We start from the raw sequence: 27,570 nt of genomic DNA, 5'->3' as shown, positions 1-27,570 counted from the left end.
CAGACCACAAACATTACCTTCTCGGCCATCCGTCTTCATGTGGACTTCTTTGAAGCGAACTTAATTTTGGGCTTGTCGATATATGCTCTGTAAATAAAAGGCAATGCCTCGTGCTTTCAGAGCAATCCTTCCTGGGCAGTTTCTGTGCACCTTACTCGACTGTAAGAGATTTCACTGAGCTTTTTGAGCAGATTCATCTTATGGTTGTCAAAAGCTTTTAGTCCCTTTAGTGCCTGGTGTAGCCATTGAAACTTCAGTCTTCCTACACTGGCCATCTAAATCGTCAGCCCTGCTATACTGGTTCTTCTCCGCCTTCCCATCGGGCTGGCAGAGCCTGGCTGCGGGTGCTCCTCCGGACTACAGCTTAGCAGAACTGCTGCTCCCTGCTCTGAAGGCAGACGGGGAGCCCAGTCCCGCGCTCGCTCATGCGTTCAGGGCCGGGCTCCCGTGGCCAACAGCGCTGCTTCAGTGCTGGCCCTCACCAGGTCCCCGTCTCGCTGCGCCTTCCTCCATTGGCGTCTGCTTGGTCGCAGCTGCCCCCAGCCCACCCCCTGAAGGCTCCTCTTCTGCTGGATCTGCTGACTCTTTGAGGAGCTGTAGTTGGTACTGGCTGCTCTTGTTGGGACCCAGCTGCATCCTTCTCACTGTGACTGCTTTAGGGATATACATGTCTCATCTTAGCAGTGCCAAATAAACCAGTTGGGAGGAAAAATCACGTCATTCTTACCTGGGTGTGTAATATTCTAAATGAAAATTTGTAGCATTTTTGTGTTTGTTAGACCACAGCAGTCTGCCTCCTCTGGAAAAACCAACAGGACACCTCCTGCTTTAAATCCAGGTACGGTGCCCTTAACAGGAGCTAACACAGGGCAGAAAAACTTAGCACTAGAATTACTGCTGCGAGCTAGTCTGGATTTGTGGTTGATAGGAAAGCTGGGGAGAATTGTTGCCCTCCTGAAAATGTAATAGGAGTGAGTTGAGAGCTGTATCAAAAACTGGAGTCAGTTCAGATTATTTCTACAGGTGAAATCTACTTTTTTTTTTCTTGCTTCTTAAATAGAAGCAATTCCAAAGGGACTTTTTTATTCTTGGTGAGTCATCAAAATGCAGATAAACAGCATTCTTTTGGTGCTGTGCATGGAGAGCTTGGTGCCATAAACAGTTCTCTCCCAGTGCTCATCACTTTGCTTTTAGTCTTCTTTGAAATAAAATAATCCAAATTCCTGACTTAAAATCCCTTAAAAGAACAATTTATTAATGTATATCTTTGTCATATTCACAGTCTATAGGTTAAGCTACGTTTCAAACACGCTATGGTAAACAGAACTCTTGTTTGTGCATTGAGACCTATTTTTTTTATTCCATATCCCTTCTGAATCCTGCTAATCTCTCCCTGAAAATATGATTTCGCTTGGCATGTAGGAACTTTGTCCTGGTGTTCAGCGGCCAGAGAAGGAGACCCAGTAGAAAGCTTGCAGTACAGGGGTTTGGCCCCGGGTAAAGGAGCAGTCAGATAAGTCTTCAGCCTCCTACTTTACAAGGTCACAGTGAAAAAATAGGAGAGTTTTCCTGCAGTTTTCTCTGGAAATGAGTGTCTTGGATATCTGAGAGATGATGAATGGCATATGCAGATGGCAAGTACCAACCTGATTCTCTTCCGCTGAAACAAAAAGTAGGGGCAAGGTTTTCCTCCTCCTTCCACTCTCCAGCCCAGTGGGCATTGTGAGCTCCAGCTGAATTGCTGTGCCTCTGAGGAGAAAAAAGCAATTTAAATCTCTTTCCAAGCATTTTTGCTGCCAGGCACTTCTGCTAAGCATCTGAACTTCTTGTAAGCTGTAGAGCTTGAGTAATGTGCAACCCAGAAGTAAGTGTGGTACAGGAGGAAGATTTTCTGCTGAGGCCAGGGAAATAACTTCTCTGTTTTGTTTTGTTTTCTCTTCCTCCTCTCTCCCCCTCCTGCCGACCAGATCGAGAGACGTCTTGACACTGTGAGATCTGTTTGCCATATTGCACAGAAGCGATTAATTGCGTGTTTTCAGGGCCAGCATGGTACAGATCCTGAGAAGAGACATGTAAGTACCGTTGGCCGTGGCTTGCCTGCCGCGAATGCTCTGACCGCGGTCTGGCCTGCGAAGCGCGCTGGTCAGCTGCTGCGCCCGCGTTGTCCAGGGGAAGAAAACTCTGTAAAATCATCTCGCATGCTGACATGATTTGATCAAATGCTTGCTGTAATTCCCCGTCTGGATATAGTACCACAGCCTTGGAGTACCTTAGGAGTATCAGGACACTGGCTTGTTTGTGCCATGTGCTGTTCCTGAGGAGAGCAGATACTCTGCACCTCTGCCCGAGCTCCCCGTGTTTAGAATTACCTTTGTGTGCTGACATCTCCAATTAGCTGTAAATGTTTCTCTGTACACGTTTAATTTCTGCCCCTCGTTAGCAGAGCCGTAGGTAGGTTTTCTTAAAGTGGTAGAACCAGAAATAATGGACATCCATTTTCTCCTTTTATTGAACAATAGAGACCTCCTGAAAACAGGGGCACGCAGAACAGGCCTCTGCGGAGAGACAGGCGGTTGCTGAGGTCTCAGGTTAAAGCTGTTTACTTGTCTTTGACAGTAGTTGAGATACATTTTGGGCCAGTCATTCCAACCAAGACTGGAAAGAAACTGCTTTTCAAAGTATCGGAGAACAGGAGTGTTGAGGCTTGAAACTTTTTGTGGCGGTGTTTTTTGTCAAAAAGTCAGAGAATGAGCTGCATATGTGTGTAATAGAAACCATATGGAAGAAGAGAAAAGTCTTAGAGGGGGTGTACTGGGAAAGCTGGAAAGGGTGAACAGGGCGAAGCTGAGCACTGTTCCTCCTGTTCCACAGAAGAAGCTTCCTCTGACAGCTCTTGCTCAAAACATGCAAGAAGGATCTGTCCAGCTAAGTGATGAAACTCTGCTGGGGTAAGTGTTTGGCTTTCTTTGGAAGTTGTATTCTGTCACTTTATTGCCTGCAGGGCTCTAATTAGAGACTTTGGGTACACAAAGGCTGTTTTCAATCTAATGAAACTAATATTTCTGGATTCCTTCTCTAATCCAAAGGGAGAAGAAGTGAGCAAGCATTTCTTCTGGAGGGATTCTGGGGGCGAGTTTTAGGCTTGCTCTGAATTGCATGCCAGAGGATTCTGATTCTCTGCTGACTTAAAAGCTTTTGAAAATGGCCTCCCTTCTTGTGGATTAGTAGAATTATCTCCATTTAAAGTTTAAAATTTGGTGTAAATACTGCATTCCGCAGGTTTGTGTTAATGTCTTAAAATAATGCCAATTTGCATTAATGGCTTCTAGTTTAAAATAATGCCAATTTCCTTATCCTGGCAAAGTGCATATTTGCAACTTACAGGAAAGTGGCTGAAACAAATGAACGTCAACATGCTGAATTCCTAGAGCAAATGTGTTTCCTCGCTGCTGCTGGGAATTCTAATGGAGGCACTGTAGAGTGACCTTAAACCTCTGTGTGCATTTTTGTGAGCTGTTGCATGAGATTTGAACATGGATAAAAATCTTAGAGAATAGGTTTTATTCGTTGGAACAAGCTTAAAACAAAGGTCAAATCATGGTTTTGGAACCTGAGACTGCTGCATATGTGATTGCTTAGCATTATGGTCTTAAGGCATTTTCACATTGAAGGGGCTTAGGAGAAAACTAAATACTGCAGTGAGCAGTTTTCCTGCATCTAGTGAGATGGAAGGATGGGCTTTGAAATAAATACTAACTTCTCTGCCCCTAAGGCCAATATAATCACCTAAATGACACTTAAAGCCTCCAAAGATGTTGTACTGGCTAAAGAATTTTAGAAGGCAGAGGTTTAATAACATTCCTTGCCTATCCCAAATTTGCCCATGACAGCATAGGGCATCTTGGGTTTAGTCCATTAGGTGATGCCTTGCTTTATAAAATACAAAGCTTGCCAAAAGGGTAGCAGGTGACAAAGGGGCACCGCTGTTTTGTTTTGAATCTGTCTTCTTTAGTCAGTAGTAACTCACATTACAACCTCCTGTAATTCTGAAAGGAAAATGCTAGATACCTGTGGTGATGCAGAGAATAAGCTGGCAATGGAGCTGTCTCAGCACGAAGTACAAATCGAAAGAGAAGTTTTAGATCCACTGTATCAACTAACAGAGGTAAGTCACTTCAACCTGACTGAAGAAATAAAACTATTTATGTATAAACTGAGCAAAAAACATTTAGCTCATTGCTAATAATAAAACTGTGTTAAGGAGTCATGCGTTAGTGATGGAAAGTGGATGTCCAGTCTACAAAACGTAGTTTATTGTAATACACAATCAAAAAATAAATGTAAGTCTTGCATTCATGTTCCAGACAGAGATCCCAAACATTCAGAAGCAGAGGAAGCAGCTTGCAAAGCTGGTGTTGGACTGGGATTCTGCAAGAGGGAGGTAAGAAATAATTGTAATTTCTAGGTCCTTTTCTATTCATGTTAACTTCTTGTTGGCATCTCATGGCATCTGAGCTGATGCTGGTGCTAGCTTCTGAAGTGCTGCGGTATGCATGTAAATACTTTGCCAAAAAAAGACAAACTTTTAAGTTACTCAAAAAAGGAATCATGACGACTAGATCCAGACAGAATCAAGATTTTTTTGGAGCTCTTGCATGCCTATACAGAATTCAAAAAATGCTGAAAATTTATTATCTTTCCACGTCACTTAAGTTGTCAGCTAGAATAGGAGGCTAATTTTGTAACCAAGCCAAGTGCTTTTACAGCATCGTGTTGAACTACCTCACTGATGGGGTCCGAGGTTATTCAGCTTACCCTTAAGTCCCTTTAAAAGGTCTTAAACTGTGGTGATAATTTATGTAGCGTTTTCTGGGATTGGGAGTTCTACCATATCATACACCCATGTTATAGACCGTGGAGAAGGCAGCATTCCTTGTGGAATTTTGTGGTTGTTTAGCTGTTTATGAATTACGCCAGCATGTCATAAATGGTGTGTTTTGAACCCCTGCCTTAGTTCTGTTGGAGAACCTCTGAAACTATTGGGTTTGTTTCTTGTCAAAAGAAACCAATTTCAAGGGAGCCATAAATGCAGATTCCTGTTTAATATTAGCTTTCACCAAACAGCTGAAGCTTTTCTTCCACAGATATAACCAAGCCCACAAGACTTCAGGAACAAATTTTCAAGTGCATCCTTCGAAAATAGAATCTCTTAAGGAAGAGATGGATGAAGCTGGAAATAAAGTCGAACAATGCAAGGTATGGTGAGATGAGTCTCTATCCTTTACATGCCTCTTCTCAGCCAGCAGTCAGCATATGGCTGCCCTGTACGCCTTCCACGAGGAACCTGCTGGCTGGTTGCTACAGTCACAAATTATGTGGCTGTTAACAAACTGTGTGTCTTAAAGGTATGTTAGTGCTACCCGGTCTCTGTCTGAATTGCTTTAAATTAACCAGGAACTTTTTTGGTTTTCTAAGATGAGTATTTGACGTTATTTTCTGTTTCAGTCTGAGGCAGGTAGGAGAAGGAACTGTCTTAGCCTTGACTGAAATGTTCAGGGTGTCCCTGTGCTTCAGGCCACTGAATAGCTGTGCAGTGCGAGCTGCCTGCATGAAATTCAAGCTGCTGACAGAAAAGGAACATTCTGACTGTTACTACATTATGCCACAGCTGAGCTGAGCACCAAAAACCTTTTGGTAGTACTTGTCTGTGTGTGCAGGGATTGGCTGTAAATAACATGTTGCTATACAACCTAATTGCTGAAGTGGATAACTGCTTTGCTATATAAAACAAGATTAGGCATTTTGAATCAGTTTTGCTTGGAAGAATACATGTTGCAGAGTAGGTGGATTACCGGGTTCCTGTACTGCCTGAATCGATAGTTCAAACTTACTGCAGGCAAGATAAACATACGTACTTCTGTGTCTGTGTGGAAGCTGAAATGCCCCTGTAAGTTTGATGTACTGTTCTGTGTTCTTTGCTTTTTCAAAGGATCAGCTAGCTGCAGACATGTATAACTTTGTGTCCAAAGAAGGGGAATATGCTCGATGTTTTGTTATGGTGAGTATTTTTTCAGTACGACTTTGATTGCAGCACGTATGTGCACAGACACTCAAATCTCAAAGATTACATTTTGTGTGCTAAACCTTCTAGTCTTTTATTATGTGCTCATCAGAAGCTAATGCTCTTTTTGTTTTTAAAATGTGGCTTCTGTTCTCAGTTATTAGAAGCACAAGCAGATTACCATAGAAAAGCATTAGCAGTCATAGAAAAGGTCCTACCCGAAATTCAAGCCCATCAAGGTAAAGTAACCTGTGCTCTGGCTGATGCTTCTCCTTGCCTGTGCCACCTATGCACAATATTCTTCTCCTTTATCTTGAATCTATTGCATGCAGACTTATTTAATAAGGCCATTTTGATCTACTTAACAATTTTACATTCCCAAGCATAATTCCATCTTTGTGTTCTCTGGAGTTCTCCAGCCATATTTTAACACACTAATAAAATGTTAAGGATCTCTCTGATACTCAAGAGGGTAAAGGAAGGATTTTCCTATTTGCTTGCACTTCTTCCTTGATACCGTGTGACCTTTTGCTAATTCGTACTTGGCTTTTTAGGCCCATGAAAGTTTCACTGTGATAAAGGAACTTTTTAGGGTACTTGCTTCTTGAATTATTACTAGGTGTTTATCAGAAAAACTCCCCTTATTCTAAGGAGCTTGATTTTTTCCTATTTATGCAGCCCTTTTGCCCCGCGTGCACAGTGCACCACAGCTGGCTGATGGAGCATTCACGTTATTGTGTTGAGTATCAGCAGCGGAGACAAGCGAGCAGCACAGCTTCAGCTCTTCCCCGCGCTGCGAAGTTTTCCCTTGTCAGTGGGAGTTAAGGAGTATCATTAATGGTGTGGGATGAAGGTGCACTGTGTGTTGCTGAAATTGCTGTCCTGAATACTGGCTGTACTGTCCCTTAATCCGCTAACTGCTTTGAGAGGTAGTAGGCTGAACAAAGTCTGAGCAAAATCTGAGCTGAGCAAGACTCAGGCATCTTCAGTTGTGGACCACATGCAAGTTGTAAAAGATGAACCATTTAAATATATAAAGAAACATGAGCATCTTGCTGAGAGGTGATCTAGAATATCTGTGCTCTGTCGATCTGACGGGAGACGAGGTACTGCAAACAAGGGAGGCTTACACAGCACCAGGGCTGCGTTGTGGCTGCGTGGAAGGTTCTCTGTTTGTGGGTGGGACTGCTTTCAATGTGGTAGTGGTGCTTAGCTGCTTGGTACAAACTTTTCGTATCACCAGTGCTGCAGAAGAGGTTAGCCTTCGGGGAAGGTTGGCTGGGAGACATGGTGCTGAGGTGGTCCAGCGTCTGAGCTCTCAGTGTGTGGCATTGCTTCTGTTGTTTCTAGCTGTCCCGTAAACCCCTGTGACTTTGAACAGTTACGAAGATTTCTCTTCCTGGTGTTTGCTGTAACTTGCAAAACTGGGGAGAAGGACGTGTGCTTCTCGTGGTGTGTTAGCGAAGGAGAGGAACTAAAGCCTCCTGAGGGGTGTAGGTGTAGCTGGTGCGGTTTTGTAAACAAAAAGGGTAAATTCAATCCTTTGCAGAAACACGTGGTGTCTTCAGAGGACTCTTTCAAAGTCTTCATCTTTATTGACCTTTTTCCACATAAAAGAAACAATGCATCTGTACTAACAGTAACCTTTACATCTGCATTTTTTCAATTAAGAAAGAAGAAATGGATGAAAAAGAAAATTGTAGGAAACAAATTCGTATGCGGTTTGGAGAAACTTGTGCCAATTTTGACTTTCAGCGTTAAGGAACAATCAAGAAATTGAACTGAAAATTTGTCTAAGGGTTACAGTGATGGGCTGTTCATGGGGTAATTCGCTGAGGCTGTTAACATCCGTTTTAAGTCGCCAATTTCTTAAACCAGCAATAACGTTTGTGTTAACAGTTCAGTTTTTATCCACCTTAAATACAGTTAAAACTGAGATCAGCCCAGGTCATGCAATCTGGACAAAGTTTTTCTCAGAGATTCTTGCAGACTTAGGCGTTTTGGTGCCTTGGCAAATCCGAACTCGTGTAATTACAGCCGTGTGGTGGCACTTGTGTTGAGGCCTGCTGGGGCGTGCACTTCCAGTTACACACTGGATGTCCGTCTGGTATTCCATTCAGAAAGATGCAGAAGTATTTTTTTTCCTTGAACGCCAGCAGGCTCATTTTCTCTTACTGATGATATAAGGGACTTTACTAATCAAGGGCTGTAAAATTCCTACTGTATTCTGAATATTTCTGTGCTGTGCTGGAGGCTTTCTTCTTGTCTTGTCTGCGACATAATTCCAGTGTTTGTTAGATGTTTTGCTCAGTGTTTTGATGCTCTCCAACTAGACAAATGGACTGAAAAACCAGCTTTTGGAACTCCATTAGAAGAGCATCTCAAGCGCAGTGGTCGTGAAATTGCAGTCCCGATCGAAGCCTGTGTAATGATGCTTTTGGAAACGGGAATGAGAGAGGAGGTAGGTAATGCCATAGCGCGTGCAGTGGAGGACAGGGAGAAAAGCTCAGTCAAACTCACGGACCCCTTTCTGTACTTTTTAACAAGTTGCTTAAGTGATTTTGTTCACTAGTGTGCACAGTAAATCTTTTGCAACAGAATAACCTTCGGCACTATCTGAAGTATCTTTGAGATGAATGCACCTAGAATGAAAAATGAGGAATGAGCGAAGGGTGAGAGTATCTAAAACATGATCAGGCGGCAGTGGCAGATAAAGAGCCACCTAGGTCAGAACAATGTCAGGTGAAGACACCGAACGCCAAACAGTTCTGAAAGAGGCTGTCATGAACCTTCTGCTGTTTCATGCTTGTACTAACACATTGCTACCAGTCAACTACATTTGATTTTTATTACGCAGGGCTTATTCAGAATTGCTGCTGGAGCCTCCAAGTTAAAAAAGCTGAAAGCTGCCTTGGACTGTTCAACTTCCCAGCTTGATGAATTTTACTCTGATCCCCATGCTGTTGCAGGTATTGTCAATGTTCTGAATCAAAACCAGGTTTAAACTGATACAGCACAAGTTTATGCTGTTCATTTAACTGTTGATTTGCTGAAGTGTAAGGTGTTGATCTGTGTGCAGATAAACTATGAATGAAAATAAATTGAAAGATCACTTTGTTGCACAGCTTAACACAGGTAAATAAAGGGTGCGCATGCTCATCACACCTGATGTGTTCGTGTCTGCACGACAGAGCCGTGTTTAAAATTTCAGGTGATCATAGTAATCCAAATATACTATTTCCTCTCATGACAGGAGTGTTAACATGATCAAGGGAGATCAGAGCCACGTGTAGGCCTTTAATGAGGTCTTTGTTCCGAAGAGGTGATGCAGCTTTATGCTACGTGTTTCAGTCAAATGGCAGTAATTACTGGAAGACCTTTTGTGTTAGGTGTTGAGCAGCTCTGCTGTGGAAGCGCCAGGTCTCCCTGCTGTCTCGCTGGAACTTGGGTCCTATTGCGTAGATAAAATGGCAAACCTGAGGACGGAAGTTTAAATGAAGACAGGAAGCCTTGGCGAAGAAGCTAGTCTGTTTCTGGTCTGCATTGCAGGTGCCTTGAAATCCTATTTGCGGGAGTTGCCGGAACCTTTAATGACCTACGGGCTGTATGAAGAGTGGACACAAGCTGCAAAGTAAGCATACTGACAATAGTTACGTAGGAAAACTTTCTCCATATTTTTATCAAATTTCGTTCTTCACCTACGAGTTCAAAAGAAAAGACCAAGCTCACACAATTTACTTTCTCATTTCTGTTCTAACAGGCAAATATTTTGTGTAACATATTATTTTAAATTTTGTTGTTTAGCTGAATACTAGTTGCACAAAAATGCAATGAAATACCTATTTTCTGTATAAACAGAAGGGCTGCTTCAGACATTGGCTGCATAGTATTGATGCTGAAGCAGTTTTGTTTCGTTGCAGGTAGAGGTAATTCGGGGGTTTGACTAGCAGGTTGCTGAATTACCAAATGCAAAACAGTGCCTTTATTTGGCGTAAATGGGAGATGATACAGTCTTCTCTTTGTTCACTGCAGAAACAACAGTTTTTTGATTTGAAAACAAGACATAACGGATTTTTTTTTTTCCCTTTCAGTATTCAGGACCAGGATAAGAAGTTACAGGAGTTATGGAGAATTTGTAACCGACTACCTAAGCATTATCATGCTAATTTCAGGTATGCATGAACATCTGCTGGCTCGCAGCACAGCTGCTTTGGTGCTGGAGTGCCACATTTCAAAGCTGGTTAGCCAAAACTGTGATCCAGGTTTTTATCTTGGCCAAATTCAGTTAGGTTTGTAAAAGGACATCCTGTTTTATCTAGTAGTTGGTGTGCATTGGTGGTGGTGGAGGTTTTCAGTTAAGTTGTTTCACTATTGATGGTAATGGAATAGTGATGCATAGAACCCTTCTACTTAAGGGCCATGCTGTTGGCAATAGTTTTTTGATTTTATTTTTTTCTTTTTTTCACCAGCTGTGCTCTTGTATTTTTCAGTCTTAGAAATGACCTGGATGTATCTTACACATGTTATTTTTCATTTTGTTTTTGCCTTTTGGGAATGAATCGGAGCAAAACCAACTCTGACTTGTAGAAGTGCGGAAATTCCATTACAGGGTAGAAAAATAGCTGTTGAATAGGCATTTTCAGTCTAAACATTTTTTGTGAAAATACAATAGTTCTGTAGTTCCATTTTGAGAAGGTGGGAGGTGCTTTCCTCTCTACCCAGTTCAGCTGCTGTGATTCATGAGTAGAAGCTTAGTAGCCAGCCACCAGGCAAGAAGGCTGTTCATCTTGTTTCTGTTTGTTGGGAGCTGTCTTTACAAGTTCCTCAATTTTTACTTGGTTGCTTTCAACAAGAAATGCTTTTAGTTCCTGCTGTTTAATTATTTCTTTTCTTTTTGTAGGTATTTAATCAAATTTTTAGCAAAGCTTGCACAGAACAGTGATGTTAACAAAATGACACCCAGCAATGTCGCAATAGTCTTGGGCCCCAACTTACTGTGGGCGAAGAACGAAGGGTGAGTTGTTTGGGGAGAGCTGTGAAGCAGAACTTCCATGGAACTGTAGAATTTCTGGTCAGATTGTTTCAAATCCTGTAGGCTGTTCACAGCAACAGACTGTTTGCCTAAAGAGTATTTCAGATGTTCTCTCAGCCTGTGCCGCCAGATCCTTCTGGGCGTGCATCTTTTTAGGAGTGCATTAAAATGCTATAAATGTTCCTGAATAGCCTAGATTTCATCGAAGTGTGACGTTGCTCTTTACGTGGTACTTAGGAGTCCTGATACATCATGCGTAGCAGAATTTGCCATTTAGGTAATATGGTTTTTTTATATTTTCTTACTTTGATAGAACTCTGTATAAAATGTTCTACAAACTTCTTCTGCAGATCCCTTGCTGAAATGGCAGCAGCAACTTCAGTCCACGTGGTAGCAGTGATTGAGCCAATTATTCAGCACGCAGACTGGTTCTTCCCTGGAGGTAAATTCTTGCCATAGTTAAAAGCATTTTGTATTTGCAATAACCCTATGCCAGTAAACCTCCAGTAGCTTTTTGCAGTGAGGCACCATTTGATGTATGTATGTCTTGGGATGCATTCTCTCTGTGTCTCTCTCAGATCAAGATTTCAATGTGTCTGGGGCATTTGTTGCAATTCCTGCTGTTAACTCAAATCACTTGGCACACACTGGGGGCGAATACGAATCTGGGACACTGGAACGGAAGAGGCCTCTGAGTATGACTGTGATGGAAGGGGATTTATTGAAGAAGGAAAGGTACGTTCCATTCTCGGGTTAGGTTTCGATTATTAGCCCGCTCCTGAGCACTGGACTACTGAGGAGGCTGTCATCAGACACGCTTGTACTGGTCTCGGGAGGAGAATTTAATAGAAATACTACAGGTAACAACAGTGATTTATTTCCCCCTATGTTGTTGCAGCCTGAGGAAGGTTCAAAGGTAACGTACTGGTATTTGCTTCCAGTTGTACTCTATGCATGATAACAAACACAAGCAGATAATTACTGCTTCCAGTACCATTTTCCTATTACAGACCGGGGGGGTCTAAAATCCACTGAAACAGAAGTGTATGTAGTAGCATCTATCAGTATCTAACTTTTGATATTCCATGGCTTCTTTTTCAAAGCCCATAAGCTGAGGTGGTGTTACCTGGTGTCTTCATGATAAGACTTCTGAGTTGATGATGGTACAGTATACCACAGCAAACAGTAGAATCCTAAAACATAAAAATAAAGCGTGCTGTTTTCCCATATAACATGTAGTGTAACGCTCATTTATTATCACTCATATCATGAATATTCAAGTGATGTGCTGTTTTGTTTTTAGCTGTTTATGCAAATGTTAAATGGTTACCTGAATGTTAACTATGGCCAGCCACATGCAAATTTATCAGCACTGACAAAAGAAGGCAATCAATTCAAGATTCACCATGTTTAATGTAACAACAATTAAATTAAATTCCAGAATGAATGTGCTGTACACACTCTAAAATCCGTTAGAATTTTAGCCTGTTCATCCATAGCTCTCCTTTAAACACATATCATAGTGTATATCCAGTGGCTTTTTTTGTCTGTTTTGAGATCTGTACTGCAACTCAGTGTGCAATGGAAACAAAATTCATGTGGCAAAATATATTCAGTGAGGAGATACTCTGGTGTGTAAGGAAATGTATGTATTTACATGTAAAATTACTGAGTGGTTTGACCTCATTGTCATCAATGTCTGTCTTCAAATGTAACTGAGTAGCTTGTTCCACTTATGTTTAGCTTACCCCTCTGTGTGGATGAGCCAAACAGCGTTGCATGTCTTAACATTAACGGTGTTCTATGCAGAAAGTCGGAGCTTTCCTTGTTGCTGCTTTGCATGCCAAGCAGCAGGGGTTGCGTTTGTCCTTGTGGGTTGTAACATCCAGTTGTCCTGTTGCTTTAGTTACCTGGTGTTGGCTGGCGTGGTGTGTTTACTCTCTCTTCTTTCTGTAGCTTTGGTGTCAAGGTTATGGACTTCCAAGCGAATCCTCGGAGATGTGGCACTATAAATAGAAAGCACACATCCCCAGCTTTCCAGCCACCACTTCCACCCACGGAGGCTGGCGTGCTGGCTCAGTCGGGAGCGGAGCAGCACTCACAAGCTTCTGTGGCTGAAACAAGCCCAGTGGGTGCTGGTTTTGCTCTCTCTGCTGGCACAGCAGAACAGTTACAAAGTCAAGGAAATGAGGACGTCAGGTAAGAGGCATGGCTTCTGCTGGCAGTGGCTTAGCAGGCGGCTTCCGCAGCAAACTGATGTGTCAACTGATCTGCTTCAGCAGGCACCTCTTCCAGCTGGAACGCACGTTGTCGTGTGTGAAGCCTTTTTGGGGGTGAGCAGCAGCACTGCGCAGGAGCTCTCTTGCTGTGCGTGCTGTTCCAGAATTGATCTCCTAAAATAAGAAAATTCTGGGGAAAAAATTGATGATGAATCATACTTAAAAAGACCTGTCTTGACCTTTCCGAGTTATACTCTAGAGGTGTCCGCACAGCGTGACTATCAGTTTGCTGCTGAAAGAACAGAACCTACCAGTGGCAATACTAGAAACCTGTTGGTCTTGTTCGTTGTTTGTTGTACATGTTATCTGGATACGTCTCTGTTTTTTTTCTTTGTCTGTAGCAAGTGCTAGTGATGACCAGACTTGGTTTGCTAGGAAGCTGAAAATTGATTTATCATATTTCAGCATTAGTTTCTTTAGGACGAGTGTGTATACAGGCTTTTTGCTACTTAATTACTATTGAAACTCTGTGCAATCACGTCCCCAGTATTAGTATACAAGGACTCCAAGACTAATTGCAGCAGCCTTGACTTGTCCTTTCCTGTATGGTGAAAGCAGCACTTTGCTTTCAGTATTTCTGTGGTCTGGGAGATACAAGCAGCCACACGTAAAGGCCTGTAGTGCTCTCCAAGCATTGACCTCTCGCACGGCATCTTACGGTACACCACCACTGTGGAGTTTGATGCAGCGTTGACTGTTCTGCATGTAGCTTTTGTTCTCAGGTGACATTCTTACAAAAACAAGTTCTCATTTGGAAGTCCCCTGCAGACTAATATTTCCTCCACAGATATTTTTTGTGGCAGAGGCAGCTAAAATGAAACTTTGAGAGTAGTGTCTAAAAGCTGCATTTAAAATCTGCACAGGCTCTTGGGCTCAAGTACTTGCAATTTATCAACAGCATCTGGAGAAATTAAGGTTGCAAAGTGCCAGTAAAAGTGATTGGAAGTTGGTCCTTTTGCTATGAGTAAGGTGCTGCAAGGGACCACAAGGACAGAGAAGTGAGTGAGGACTGCAGGTGCATAGCAAGAAGAGGAGGCACTGCCCAGTACCACCTCACTGGTTTTGTACTTGGGTGCTGTGTTTCCCCACCACTTCTGTTGTCTTCCTAGCCAGAGGTCAGGAAGAGCTGAGTTGTCCTGGTCTCAAAGATTTTACGGGGGTTGCTCCCTTGAAACAAGTTCTGTCTCAGGTAAAAGCTCAGTTCCACACAGGGTGCAGAGAAGACTTCAACCGGTCAACGAAGGGAATAGAACCTCAGTTCCTTCCACACCCTGCTCCCGCAGTCCCTGTGCCCTCCCGGGAGCTTCCAAAGGCTCCAGGGACTGCAGCGGTGAGGAACTACCTCTGCCTTCGCCTGCATACTAGACATAGCAAATGGGTTCATGTCCTTTGTGGGTTTTTTCTGACAGAGCTTCACAGGTTGCCATCGCTTGGTCCTTAGTAGCTAGGTCTACCAGATAACTGCAAGCGAATTGGATGTGATACTGTGACAGAAGATTTTGAAAAAGCGAACAGCTACAGGGGCAATAGGTGTATTTGAACGAGGAAACTGGAGAAGTAATTCTGTATGAACTTCTGTGCTGGGAGTCTGTTTTTAAAGGATCTGCAAGTGCACTGTGGGTGCGTTAGCATGGAGACTGTACTCCCAGGTATCAATATTGCATTCAGACAAGCACTGTGATGCTGCAGAACTGCTTGGGTTCCTGATTTAATTTTGGTAATTAATCATTTGGACAGGCTTGCCTAAAGCCTGCTTGCCTTTACTTTGAAGAGCTGTAGCACCGTTCAGTCTGTCAGTAAATACCAGCCAGTGCAGAAGTGTTTCTGAAGCGTTTGAGGGTCAGAACTATAGCACAGTTCATAATGTAAACCTCAACGGGTGCAGCCGATCTGGTGGGCAAGGTGTTTCACAATCATCTTGTAACTTAGGATTTTTAATTTTCAGTACCTCAAAATCTAAGGACAACACGTCTTCAGTTACTCCTCCACCCGTGAGAAATGGCGGGCATGCAGGCACCGTCCAGAGCCAGTCCACAAGCAGCACTAACCAGCTTGCTGTGAATCAGCCGCAGAACGCAGCAGGTCCCAGTCCCCATTTGATGAGGAGAGGTTTGTTCACGTGGTTTTCAAGCCACTAAGTTACAATTCTTTATATACTGCAGCATTGCTTGTAAAGTAGCTTTATCAGTATCTCTTCCTCTATTCCAGACAATGATTTGATTTGCTTGCATTTCACTAAGCCCTAGCTAACTACATCTTTGGACTTTTGGACTCTCTCATGAATGCTGGTAGTAATGTTACCAGCGCTGTAGAACAATATCACTCACAGACTGTTGATTAGTAAACCTGGGTACGCATTTCTGTAGCTTGCTGTTGATACTGCTTTTATTTGATAATGCACCATTTCATTATGATAATGTACTTGAGTGTTCTTTTGCGCTATTAATTTCTTTCTTTCAGCATTTTGGTTTCACAGTACATGGCTGTGAAATCTCACCTCTTGTCTTCACAGCTGTTAAGAAGCCTGCGCCAGCCCCTCCCAAGCCAGCCAACCCACCGCCAGCGCAGCCAGCGAGCCAAAGTCCTGCCCCAGCTGCGCAGCCACCTTCTGTCTCTCCAAAGCCACCTGCTAGAAGTTCTTCTCCTCCTGCTCAGCATGCAAACCAAGGAGCAGCTCAGACCTCCGCTTCGCAGGTTTCCGCACCTCGGAGATACTCCAGCAGCCTCTCCCCCATACAGGCTCCCAGCCATCCACCACCACAGCCCCCAACACAGGCGACTCCTCCACTGCAGCCCAAATCAAACAGTCAAGCATCTCCTCCTGCTGCATCCAGCAGCGAGCATGGACTAGAGCAGCCCTGCTACACTCCTCCGCAGACTCCAACACCGCCCGATACACCCCCTCTAGGAAAACGTAATGCTAGTTCCCCATCGCCACAGCCATCTAACCAAGAAAGCTCCCGGTCTCACTCTCCACCTCAGAGTGGGACACTGCCAAGGCCACGGCCGGTACCCAAACCCAGAAACAGACCTAGTGTTCCCCCTCCACCTCATCCTCCTTCTCAGCTGGCTGGAGATGGTATTATTGCAAATCCCACGCAAACGTCTTCCAAAATAGTAACAGGTGAGTGGATTCGTTCGTATTCGCTGTCTCCTCAGGGACTGGAAATGGAGAAAATAATGCCTGTAGCTGTAAGTGAATTTTGGGGGGAAGAACTGAAAAGCACAAGTAACAGTTAAAATACTGAATTGTTCACTTCCAGTAAAAACGCTCACCCCCCTGTTCTGTGCACAAGGATTTGGGGCACTTCTTCAGTGAAGGCTTTCCTTCCTGAGGCAGAAGGGGTTGGGGGGAAGTGTAGGTTAGCTTGCTTTATTTTTTTTTCCTTCTTTGGAAGTAAAACACTATTATAGCAACCATCTCTCTGGGGCTTTCTCCAGGCTCAGCATCGTGGCAGTCTCAACTACGCTTATACATCTGTTGCCAAAAAGCAGATATTTGTAGGAGGGAGAAGATGTAGCCAAGGGTAGTGTGTTTCAGCACATACAGAAGATAAGAAAATGGCAGAAGTGGTCACTGATATGTGTTCTCACATGTGTAACTCTGTATCTTAGGTCAATTTCTAGATAGATCGTCATATTTTAAATGCAGCTGCCTTTTTCTGTTTTGAGACATGCATGAAGTAAAAAGAAGCTTTCTGTCTTCACAGGAACTTCGTGAAGCTCGTAGTTGCTCGTTTGTTAGGGATAATGTTAATTTAAGTCTTGGGGGAGAAAAACGAAAATGTAGCTGCTGAAGACAGTGAAAACTGGCAGATCTTGAGATGTTTCCCTGCTGAGTCTCTGCTTATTTTAGGAAATTGTGAAGGAAGTGATAATGTAGGGGACTAATCCTTTTAAATCGACTTACGCTTAATAACGGTTAAAACTTTCCAATGACACTGCAGCTTCTCTAGAATGAGAACTAATGTATTGGAATGCAAAGTATAAATTCTGTTGCCTAACAGCTTTACCCCATGATGCCTTCACAGGTGGGGATGGTTACTGCGAATAAGGTTTGTACTGCCAGAAACATGCAATATAAGCTAAAATGCTCCTGCACAGCCATGTTTTATTTGTAGCTTTATTTTGTATATGCGCTTTGGAATACGTGCGCTCTGTCAATTCTGTTATCTCATTACTACATATCATTCTGTTTGTAAGAGGTTTTATGAGCTATGCTGCTTAATGGTAATAGTCCTGTGAACATTAAGTTATTCCTTAAAACAAATTATAAGGATAACTACAATGGAGTAACGCTTCACACACAGTCACCAGAACCACTAGTCCACAAGTCAGGTGTGAAGCAGTGATCTGTTTAAAACAGGTTCGTTCTTGTCAGTGCAGGCACAGATTGAAGCTCATGGCTTTTCCTTCAGTTCGGGATTTTGTGGTTGCATTTTGATGTAGCTTCACTTTAGGCTTTCAGTTATTTTTAACTACTTGGAATTTACTTGGCAAAATACATGCTCATGTGACTAAACTCTTTGCAGAAGAGCACCCAGCAGCACAGCAGCATCTGTGTTCTGGCACGTTTGCATTCTGTCAGCTCCAGCCTCACTAATAGTCCTAGTCCGTTCGATCCCAGCTGCCACCCGACACGTTAATGGTCTTACTGTTCGTTTGTAGGGGGCTAGAGGTGCTGCCTTTTTAAGGTAACAACTGCATGACAAGCTGGAAAAGTTGAGGCTGCATTCTTGAATTATTTCAAGATTTGACTGCTTACAGGAAAGATACTGAAACCAGTATCAGATTGCCAAGTTAGGCTGGAAGTACACTTTTCTTAAAATCGAGAAGCTAGCAGTAAATTAGCTGCTTAAGCAACTAAAAAGTAGCTTTCCTTTTTAAAACAACAGACTTTTCCTTATTGTACTTCTGTTCTTTTTGTCAGTATCTTTAAAATATAAGAACAATTTATTTCAAAACTGAATTTGGAAATAAGGCTGGGGTCTGGATCTTCCCAGCACTTACAAAGAAGTGAAGACTGGGAGCTGTGCTGAGGAGTTAGAGTTAAGGAAAGACTTAATTTCAAAGTCGTGTTTCCATAGGTTGACCACGTTTGTTTCCACTTGGGAATTTTTCTGAAATTGCTTGAATGATAGCAGACTGGCAGGATTTGTTTTACCCCGGTGTAGCTGGAGAAGCCCTCTCAGTGGTGCACGGCTGGTGCAGGGGCTGCTTCGTTAGCGGGGCAGTTGGGGTTGCTCGGGGGAAGCATCTGCTGCAGGGGAGCGATTGGCACGGCGGAGGCCGTGCACGGGCCGTGGAGGAGAAGGGAGAGCCGACCCCGCTCCTCGGCGAGGTGAGAGGCAGAGCACAGGCACGCAGCTGCCCCGTAGTCTGTGGAAGCACCACAAAGTGCTGAAAGCAGCAGTGTTGAAGCAAACGGTGTCAAAACTGGAGAGACTTAATATCATTCTTGTGCACACCGCGCAAATTGGCCGTGTAAACTGTGAACGGTAAACGACAGGACGGAGGCTGCCATGCAGGAAAGCCAGGGAAAGCAAGCTGATGGTGAAGGATTCTCTAGCAAAACTGGTAAAGGAACCTAGAAAATCTGGTGTGTTGTGCGAAGAAAAGCACCTGGGGGGCAGCTGAAGTGATGATGCTCCGACTTACATGCAGCAGTACACTCACTACAGAATCATCCACTTTTCCAGATTGATCATAAAAAAGAATCAGTCTTTTTTAAAGGGTTAATATTTGTTGTGAATTAACACCGGTGCGTATTACATAAGAGTATCTGCTCTAACATTTACACGTGCACAGATAAGCATTTATTATAGACTGACTTACCTAATTCACAATGTGAAATAGCTGGTTTTAATTTTAACCTTAAAGAATGGAGCAAGGGAAGACATGGGAATAATGGAAGCCAAAATTAAGTTGCCAGCAAACTTCTTATCGGAACAGGAATTCTGAATTGTTTGCAGGATACTGCCGGTTCCTTTGTCCATCTACTGGACTTTAGTAATGCCTCAAATTCTATTTATGGTATTAAAGTCATAAGCCCTAGAAAAGAATATTCTAATCAAAAATTTTATTAAATAATCTAGATGTTTGACCTGCATTCAGTAGGAACTGTATTGGAAAGTTCAATGGTAAGGAAAAGGCATATGATTGGCCAAAAATGTTGCTAATTCATAATCATGTGTGTGCTAATGCCCACTACTAACCTGTCACAAATAACACTGCTTGCTTGCATCGTCGTTAGCGTGGCATGCAAAAAGAATGGCTGTTTGATGCTTGCTCTTGCATTAACGTACTAAAAGTGTTGGAGACTCGAATGTGTAAAGTTGTTTGTGTTTTGACTGCCCAGTTTCACATTGTACTTCTTCCACGTACGGAAGAGCCTATCTAGAAATCCGTGGGTGTGATACAGGGGTTCATGTTGTATTGGCTGTAGCTGTACCATTCTCTGTCACAAACACTCCTTTCCTGTGTCACCTCACATTTCCAGTTACCCCCCTTTCCGATTCATCCTTCAGCATGCGGTCATGGTAGGGAGAACCTCCGTGCCTGCGTCTGAAGTTGAAGTACACCTTCTGACCTGTGCTTAAAGGAGAGCTCGGAGGTGGCAGTAGGTACTGCTGGGTACTTGGGAGAAGGCAGTGCCTCTGCGTCTCGGGTGCTGTGCCCATCTCTTCTGTGGTCAAGCTCAGCATGGAACATTTTGAGTAAGGGTAAAAATGCACGAAGAATTTGGGAACTCACACGGTTGCAGTTTATTATTCTGTGTAATATTGCTTCTGTTAGCAATAGTAAAAATGACTAAAAAGATCTAAAGTTTAAATCAGCTGACTTAGAAGTACTTGAACTTGCATCTGTTGTGGACACAACAGTTATACAGTATAGTTGGGATAGAGGAGAGCTGCTGACATATGAAACTTGGTTTCATGGATTGGGGACTTATTTTAAACACGTGAATGTGAACCAAAGTGAAAAGGTTTGGTTTTTAAGTAGCTCCGGTAATTATTTCTTCATTGCTGTCAAAGGTACATTGAACAGTGGTCGTCTTGTAGGTGCCACAAGGCACAGTCCAGTAACCAGGGCACGGACTTCCAAAATGGGAATGAGGTGTGGGGAGAGAAAGCTGTTTAAAAACTTCCCCCAGATGATCGTGTTTTACAAGTCGTGACAGTGCTGATGGCTTGTTCTGTGCCATTTCCCACTGAAAAGCGGCCTTAGCAGAGTGTGGCTCTCCCCAAGGCGGTGGTACGAGACTTGGGAGAGAATTTATAGTTCACAGCTCACCAGAAACCGTAAATCCCGGAGTCACGTTTGTGGGGAGGCTGCAGCAGTAGGGATGAGCACGCTGAAGTGCCCTGCACAAGACAAGCCAGCTGGGGTCAGGCCGCGCCGCGAGCAGCACCCCGGGGTGCGAGGCTGCTGCCCGCTGCGGGAGCCTGGCCGAGGGCGAAGCAGGGGCGGCTGCCCTCTGGCTCGAGGCCTGTGGCTGCTTTCACCTCTTCCATGGCATGGAGCTCGGAACATTTATAAAATAACTTCTGGGCTAAATTTCAGACTTAATGCTTGAGATATGAGCCACAGTCTTTATAGGATGCCTGTCTGTGCCACCTACGTTCAAAAGCAAGGTGTTCATTTGGATTCTTTATTAAGTGATCTGAATAATTTTCTATTTGGAACAGCTGCTGGATTGCAGTGATGTTGTACTATATTACCAATTAGCTTTCCAAAATACTGACTTAGGATTTTCAGCTATAGTTTTTTGAGCTGTTACCAATTTTTCTGGTCTTCTAACTACCAGTGCATTCACCAGAAATGCAACATTTTGAGGTCCTTCTTGCATACTGTGGCTTGAACAAAATTCAGCTCAGAAGAGGCAAAAAACGTGATGTTCCCTGTTATAGACAGGAAAAGGGTTTAATCTGTGTTTGGTTGAAATTGTTTCTTCTTGTGTCAGTGCCTCATTTTGACACCATACGTGTTCCCATTGCTTCTGAGAGTCGCAGGCAGAGGTTGCCTGGCTGATCATTTAGGAGCCAGATTTTTTTGCTGAATGACCATTGTGTTTTGAGGTGAAAGTCCGGAGTAACATATCACTCCTAAGGGGCACTGAGAAATCCGATACTAAAATGTACTTGCTGTCTTCCATTCTTCAGAAAGAAATGTTTTTCTTTTATTATGTACAAGACTAAAAAAGATATGTAGGAGAAGCAGCTGAAACACAAGCTTTTTAGTCTGGCTTAGCCTGTTGGTGTCCATGTGGGCACGTGCACGTATGTGCCAGGCCTCTGTCTGAAAAGCCTCCATGGAGCGTTCCTTTGGCCGCTCTTCCGAAGGAGATGCTCCAGAGATAGACTGGTGAGGGAGATGCCGCTGTCCAGGCTGCTAAACTTGCTGTTCGTTTTTTGTGCAGACTCCAGTTCCAGTATTCAAGAACCACTTCAAACCCCTTCTTCAGAGCTCCTTACAGAGACAGCGAGCAAAGAACTGCACAACCACCTCGTGCTCGATATTGACAATGACACGGAAAGCACTGCTCTGTAATGGAAACTCTCGGCCTTTTGGAAGGTTCCTCTCCAGGTGGGAAAACTCGCAGGCCTCACAGGGAAAAGCTTCTTTTGACGATGTGGCAAAACAGTGTAAGTTGTGACTTGTGCATCACGGAGAAAGCGATCTAGCCATTCAGAAGAAGTTTAATGATCTGTGTCTCAGCAATGGTTTTCAAAACCTTGGATGGAAGGAATTAATTACCGCAGAAACTTGCATAGGAAGCATAATTGTTGCTAATACAGATGGTATTAGCAGCAATTCCAAAAGAGTAAGCAGCAGAACATTAGTTATTTAAAGTGCATGTATTATGGAAATAATCTTTTTAATGTCACGGTTAGACTTTTATTTCTAGTTCTTAGACATTACAAGGAGATGCCTTGCAAGAGACATTCCCTCTCTGATTTGCTGCATTCTTTTTAAAACATGAACCAAAAAACGCCAGAGTGCTGGTGGCGGCTGCTGGTTATCGGTCGCCTCGTCAAAACTGTGGATGTGTTCTAGTGCCTTGAAGGACTGTCATACTGTAGAAGGAAACTTCCTGTATCTTTAATCATTTCATGGCTACTTAATGATCAGTACTTAATACTTATTTCATAGTTATTTGTATTAACCAAGCCTGCTTTTGTTTATGTGAAACTTGCAACTGCTTCAGGCTGAAACTGTGGCAGTGGGTTTTGTGCTTTCATTGAAAACGGTTGAATTTCGAAAGAACTTTGAAACAGCTGTTTGGATTCATCAGTTGGGTGAACATTTATAAAATTAAAGATTGTCTTTTGTCAACTTCAGGCATCTTTATTCGAGTTTGTGAGTGACACTGGTTACACTGCTGTTCCCTGGGCTTTGCAGCTCAGGCGTTGCTGTGAAGGTCTGTGGTGGGAGCACCCTGGGAGTGAAGAGGCGTCTGTTCTTTAACGTGTAGATTGGTGTTAAAGGAGTCCGACTGCGGAGAGGAACTCTGGGTGCAGCCTCTCTCGTGCAGAGAAGTGCGATGGAACAGGCCACACAACTTCTGCAAATCAGAGGGAGGAAGGGGAGAGGAAACCAGCCAATTGAGGTAACTTCATAGAACTAGTTGAATTAATTTACTTAAACTATAAATTCCTTAATGCTCCATAATAGTTTTTATTGAAGTTATTAAGCTAGACCTCAGGCTTAACTACAAAATAAAACTGCATTTTTTAAAGGCCTTGACAAGACACATTGCATATATTCTAGTTGCTCTTGTTGATGTCCCAGTTTGGAATCCCAGTGGCTGCCCAGTTGTTTGCTGTTCAGACATCTCTTAACAGGGAAGATGACCCCTGTTAGCGGGCGCAGACCCGCTTTCCTCTGTCACTACACCAGCAGTGTAACAAACTCCTGTAACTAAAAACTCAGCGTTATCAGCCAAAAATTCTAGTTATGTTACTGAATTTGATGTTTCCCTCTCAAACTGTAAGCAGTGTACCTGAATCCAGGGCAGGCTGCGAAGGGCTTAAGTAAATTCTCAGAAAATCTTCTGGACTTGCACATTCTTCAGCATTACACACAGTCGATTGTCTCCGCGGGGATTAGCAGCTCGGGTGCAAGAGCGTGCACGCTCTCATTCGCATCCTCGCTGTCATCCTTGAGAACGAACAGCATAGTTGAGTTCAGTTATAATAAGAGCAGTTAAATGCATGCAGTGTGACACAGTGGACGTTGAGGAAATGCACCCTGCTCTCCCGAACACAGCTGCACCCGCTGTTCCTTGGAGCACGCAGCAACGGGCAGGGCACGAGGCAGCGTAAGGCATCGGCTTCGTGAGTGGCTTTCACCTGGCCTTAAGCTGTGTTGGTGCCATTGCTCAGTTAATCAATTGGCTGCACAAAATAATGCTACAGAGGTCTAGAAAGAAACCTGGAATAAAATAATGAGGTTTTGTAATGCTTTAACACTGCTTCTGGAGTCCTCTGGGGTGTACGTACTTGTAAACTCTGCTTGAAAGACTAGCATGGCTGCTTGCTGGTGTGATCTGGGGAGACCTTGGGGGGTAAACTAGGTGAGTTTCTTACAGCTCAGTTACTGGAAGTTTACCTCTGAACTCTGAATGCAGGCTGCCAGTTCGAGTAGGAGGGTAAGGCACTCTGCAACCGCCTCTGCCGTAGACTGTGGCTGCGTCGAGCCTGGTGGACGTGTCACGGGAGACGTCGCTGTCGCCGCATACCAGTCTGGGAACAGTCTGGTGGGGATGTTATGTGCCACCACTAAAACCTTAATTTCCTGGAGTAAAGCACTGTGTGGAAAGAGTGAATTCCATCCTGAAGTACAGCAAGGAGTTTTTACCAGAAGGTCAGGTTTCATCAACTGAGCAGGGAGTTGTTTGCATTCCTAGGGCTATGCTGGGGGAGTGGATGCACCGGTGTGGTGCCCCCTCCCTGCCCAGCTGGCGGAAGCCTTCTCTAATTGCCTCTGATGGGCTGTGCGAGGGTCTCGAGTGGCCTGGTCGAGTGTGAGGGTAGGAAACCAGCAAAAGGGCAGAGGGATTTAATAAAGAAATGCAGGTGTGTGATGGTAGCTTGCTTTGATAGGAATTCTGTTTACAGCAAAGAAAACGATGCAGCTTTTGTGAACCTGGATTTCAGTGAATTAATACGAAGTGCCAGAGAAACACCCAGGTTAAGGTAAAGCCAATAACTGGCTGAACGCTGTGGGACTGGGTAGGTGGTGTTGAAAGGGCAAACAGGAGGCTGGAAGGCAGTGACTAATACCATGAAGGTAATTTTTGGAATTCCAGTACATACATCTACAAGCGTTTACAAAGCAGGGTACAGAAATAATAACAACCTTCCTAAGGAAGGAATTTTCCTATTTTCTGAAATCTGTGAAGGGTGTTGATAGTTGGAGTCTTGGTGTCTTGGAGATGGACCCCAGCGCAGAGGGCTGGGCAAGAGCCTGCTGGCAGCTGGTGTGTCGGCTTGGCTGGAAAATGTCACCAGGTATGCAGTGGGAGAATGCAGGCTGGTACAGCTAATGCTCGCTTTAACCTTAAGGAAGCGTCCTACCGCTGTGCCTAAAACTTTGTTTCCTCTAAGTCAAATGGAACACTTACCTATGACCTTGATTTTGGAGAGAAGCTAAATCCTGGATGATGAGATGGATTGTGCTACTGCAGGACTGCAGAGGAAAGGGTAGAGTTTTTACAGAACTACGTATTACAAACTGATTTGTGAATATAAAAATAATTCATCAGCTGCCCTACATGGGCTTTCCCTTTGGGTCGCAGCGCTGGGGACAACACACGTTGTTCCTGTTGTGTCTGCTGGCACATGTCATCCAGCTGTGGGAGAATAATGTCCCAGGGCAGTTAGCCGAAGGAGGGAAGCTGCTGAACCCACCGCTGTGTTGCTTGGGTCTCTAAGATGATGTATGGAGTAAGGGATGGTTGTGCATGTGTGGTCAGCTGGAGCTTGGAAGCCCAGTTTGTACCAAGATGAATCAAGGTTACTTCATCTCACTAGGAACGCACGTAACTTACCTCTACTACATGGCAGATGGAGCTGGAGCAGAGCAGTAGCAGACCTGAGACGTGTTCTCTGGAGTGGTCTTCTAATGCACATTCAAACAATCCTCTGTGATAACCTCATTTCAAAAGAAAAACTGGCAGTTGGTCACATGGTTTGTGGTGACAGTTCCAGCACGTCAGTGGCGTGTGGCCTGTTCTGCGCGCGCTCTGCTGCCGCAGCAAGCACCTTCACCGGCGATGCTTTACCGGTCAGAAGAACCACGAAGGCCCTGCTACTGTGGGAACCTTGTCTTGACATACGTGGCAATGCAGTCCACGTTAGCTCCTAAAACTGCACCAAAACCTGTGATATTTCAGCAGCTGAAGTCTAAAACTCCCACTAGTGTTTGTTTACTCTAAAGATGTCGTTAAACTTTGTTGATGTGGATACAAATGAGCTCTTCCAAGGCCTTGCACGTGCGGCTGAACCCTTGCCTCTGCTGGACACGGGCACCAGCTGATACAGGGGGGTAAAAAACTGATTGTACTGCATCATCCCATCAGACAAAACATCCGGCACAGCTCAGCTGGCTGAGAAAGCCAAAGCTGGTTGCAAAAAACAATATCAGACTTTAAAAAAACGTGTGTCTCTTAGGGTTTCTAACAGCTGTGTTTCATTTGCTTAGGGAATATTCCCAAGCAACAAGACTCTTTACATGGTCTAACAAAAGAGTATTTTCTTATTTCGTGGGCTGCTACAAGGCTCAGCTGTATCGTGGCTCTACACTGCCCACCACCTTCCAAGCTTTCGCAGGCACCGTTTGCCACAGCCCTGCCCTGTTCCGTGTCTTCTGAGGAAGTTCGTGCCAGAGCTGAGCGTGCAGGTGGGAGCATGGCGGGCGGCAGGCCCCGAGCCCAGCGCCCACCCGGCCGGCGGAGTTGGACGGGCAGGTGAGTGTCCCCCGTGTCCCCTCCCGGCCTGGGGAGTGTCCCCGTGTCCCCTCCCGGCCTGGGGAGCAGCCGTGGGTCCCGCTGGGCACCCACCTGCCACCTCAGCCACTGCTGCCGCCGTGCCCAGCCGCGCCAGCACCAGCAGCCTGTGGAGCAGGACCTGGCCCTGCCAGGGAGTCGAGGTGAGGCGGCTGCTCGCCCGCCCGGCCCCGCGCCTGGGGGGACCCCTGGCCCCGCCGCCCCCCACCTGCCCGCACGGCCCCGCCGCCTCACGGCCAGCAGGCTCTGCCGCCCCAGCGCCGCGGCCTCCTCCGCCATGGCCAGCGCGGCCCGGGGCTCGACGCCTGCAAGGAGCCGTTGGAGCCCGCGGCCTCGGGCAGCCCCACAGGCTCGGGGCAGGCGGGGAGCGGCTCTGGCTCTGTAATGAGGTTTCATCTGCGGCTACAGAATCACAGAATAGTAGGGGTTGGAAGGGACCTCTGTGGGTCATCTAGTCCAACCCTCCTGCTGAAGTAGGCTACACAGGCTACGCGAAGCCCCAGGACATGGCGGCAGGCTGAATGCCACCGCCCGCACAGCCTGGGCGGCAGGCGAGCCCAGCGGTGGGCGGCCATCGGTCGAGGGCCTTGGTGTGCTGTCAGCATGGCGGCAGGGTGCCCGGCCCTGCGCTGCCCTCGCCGTGGCAGCACCCGCTGCCTTCAGGCTGGGTTACTCCCTTCGGGTGTCCCTGGTGACATTTTTGGGGCAGTTCCCAGGCTGGGTGCTGGCGGTGGTTGGCATCAGGCCGCTGGGCAGCCCTGCCATGGCAGCACCGCGAGCAGCGGCCGCAACGCAGCGCAGGCAGGGCATGGTGCAGGGCACAGCGGCCATGTCTGCCCCACGCAAACTCAGAGACGTGTGGTCTTGGCACTTGCGCGTCCGCACGCGGCGCTGGCGGCGGGAGGCAGACGGGCAGGGCTGCGCCCACGCGGCACGGCGCGCTGCTCCGATGGAGCGCAGGGCTGGGCTGCTCCGGGCACGCAGCCCCCGGGGTGGAGGAGCTGGGCTGAGGGGGAAACAAGCGCTTGTAGCTGGGTACAGAGGTGTTGGTAGGAGGAGAATCCAGGCTGCCTGATTTCCAGGCAGTGCTCTAACCACGAAGAGCATGATTAAATATTTCAAATAAGCAAACGCACCTCTTCTGCCTGGTGCCTGCCTGAGCTCTGCTTGTTGGCAGCTCGGGTCTGCT

The 27,570-nt window shown here is 45.1% G+C and overlaps 1 protein-coding gene across 6 annotated transcripts in view; it reads left to right on the top strand.

The window, feature by feature from the left end:
* The window catches only part of ARHGAP17 (Rho GTPase activating protein 17), a 48,251-nt gene extending 25,543 nt beyond the window's left edge, over positions 1-22,708 (top strand). For 3 of the 6 annotated variants that reach the window (XM_075436838.1, XM_075436842.1, XM_075436843.1), the window contains exons 3-20: positions 1,968-2,072; positions 2,872-2,948; positions 4,054-4,165; positions 4,365-4,441; positions 5,145-5,256; positions 5,990-6,058; positions 6,219-6,300; positions 8,395-8,522; positions 8,919-9,030; positions 9,611-9,692; positions 10,153-10,233; positions 10,962-11,075; positions 11,444-11,535; positions 11,672-11,828; positions 13,050-13,292; positions 15,318-15,481; positions 15,885-16,496; positions 21,792-22,708. In XM_075436838.1, the coding sequence (XP_075292953.1) occupies positions 1,968-2,072; positions 2,872-2,948; positions 4,054-4,165; positions 4,365-4,441; positions 5,145-5,256; positions 5,990-6,058; positions 6,219-6,300; positions 8,395-8,522; positions 8,919-9,030; positions 9,611-9,692; positions 10,153-10,233; positions 10,962-11,075; positions 11,444-11,535; positions 11,672-11,828; positions 13,050-13,292; positions 15,318-15,481; positions 15,885-16,496; positions 21,792-21,922 (2,550 nt within the window). In that variant the 3' untranslated portion in view covers positions 21,923-22,708. Of the gene's footprint in view, positions 1-1,967; positions 2,073-2,871; positions 2,949-4,053; positions 4,166-4,364; positions 4,442-5,144; positions 5,257-5,989; positions 6,059-6,218; positions 6,301-8,394; positions 8,523-8,918; positions 9,031-9,610; positions 9,693-10,152; positions 10,234-10,961; positions 11,076-11,443; positions 11,536-11,671; positions 11,829-13,049; positions 13,293-15,317; positions 15,482-15,884; positions 16,497-17,403; positions 17,428-19,467; positions 19,513-21,791 lie in introns of all 6 variants that reach the window. The other 3 variants (XM_075436839.1, XM_075436840.1, XM_075436841.1) reach the window with 3 other exon arrangements.
* Positions 22,709-27,570: the final 4,862 nt, after the last annotated feature.

Source organism: Opisthocomus hoazin, chromosome 15, assembly GCF_030867145.1.
Source record: "Opisthocomus hoazin isolate bOpiHoa1 chromosome 15, bOpiHoa1.hap1, whole genome shotgun sequence".
In the NCBI taxonomy this organism is placed as follows: domain Eukaryota; kingdom Metazoa; phylum Chordata; class Aves; order Opisthocomiformes; family Opisthocomidae; genus Opisthocomus; species Opisthocomus hoazin.
Note: the sequence above shows the minus strand (reverse complement) of the source record. Positions and strands in the feature narration are given on the sequence as shown.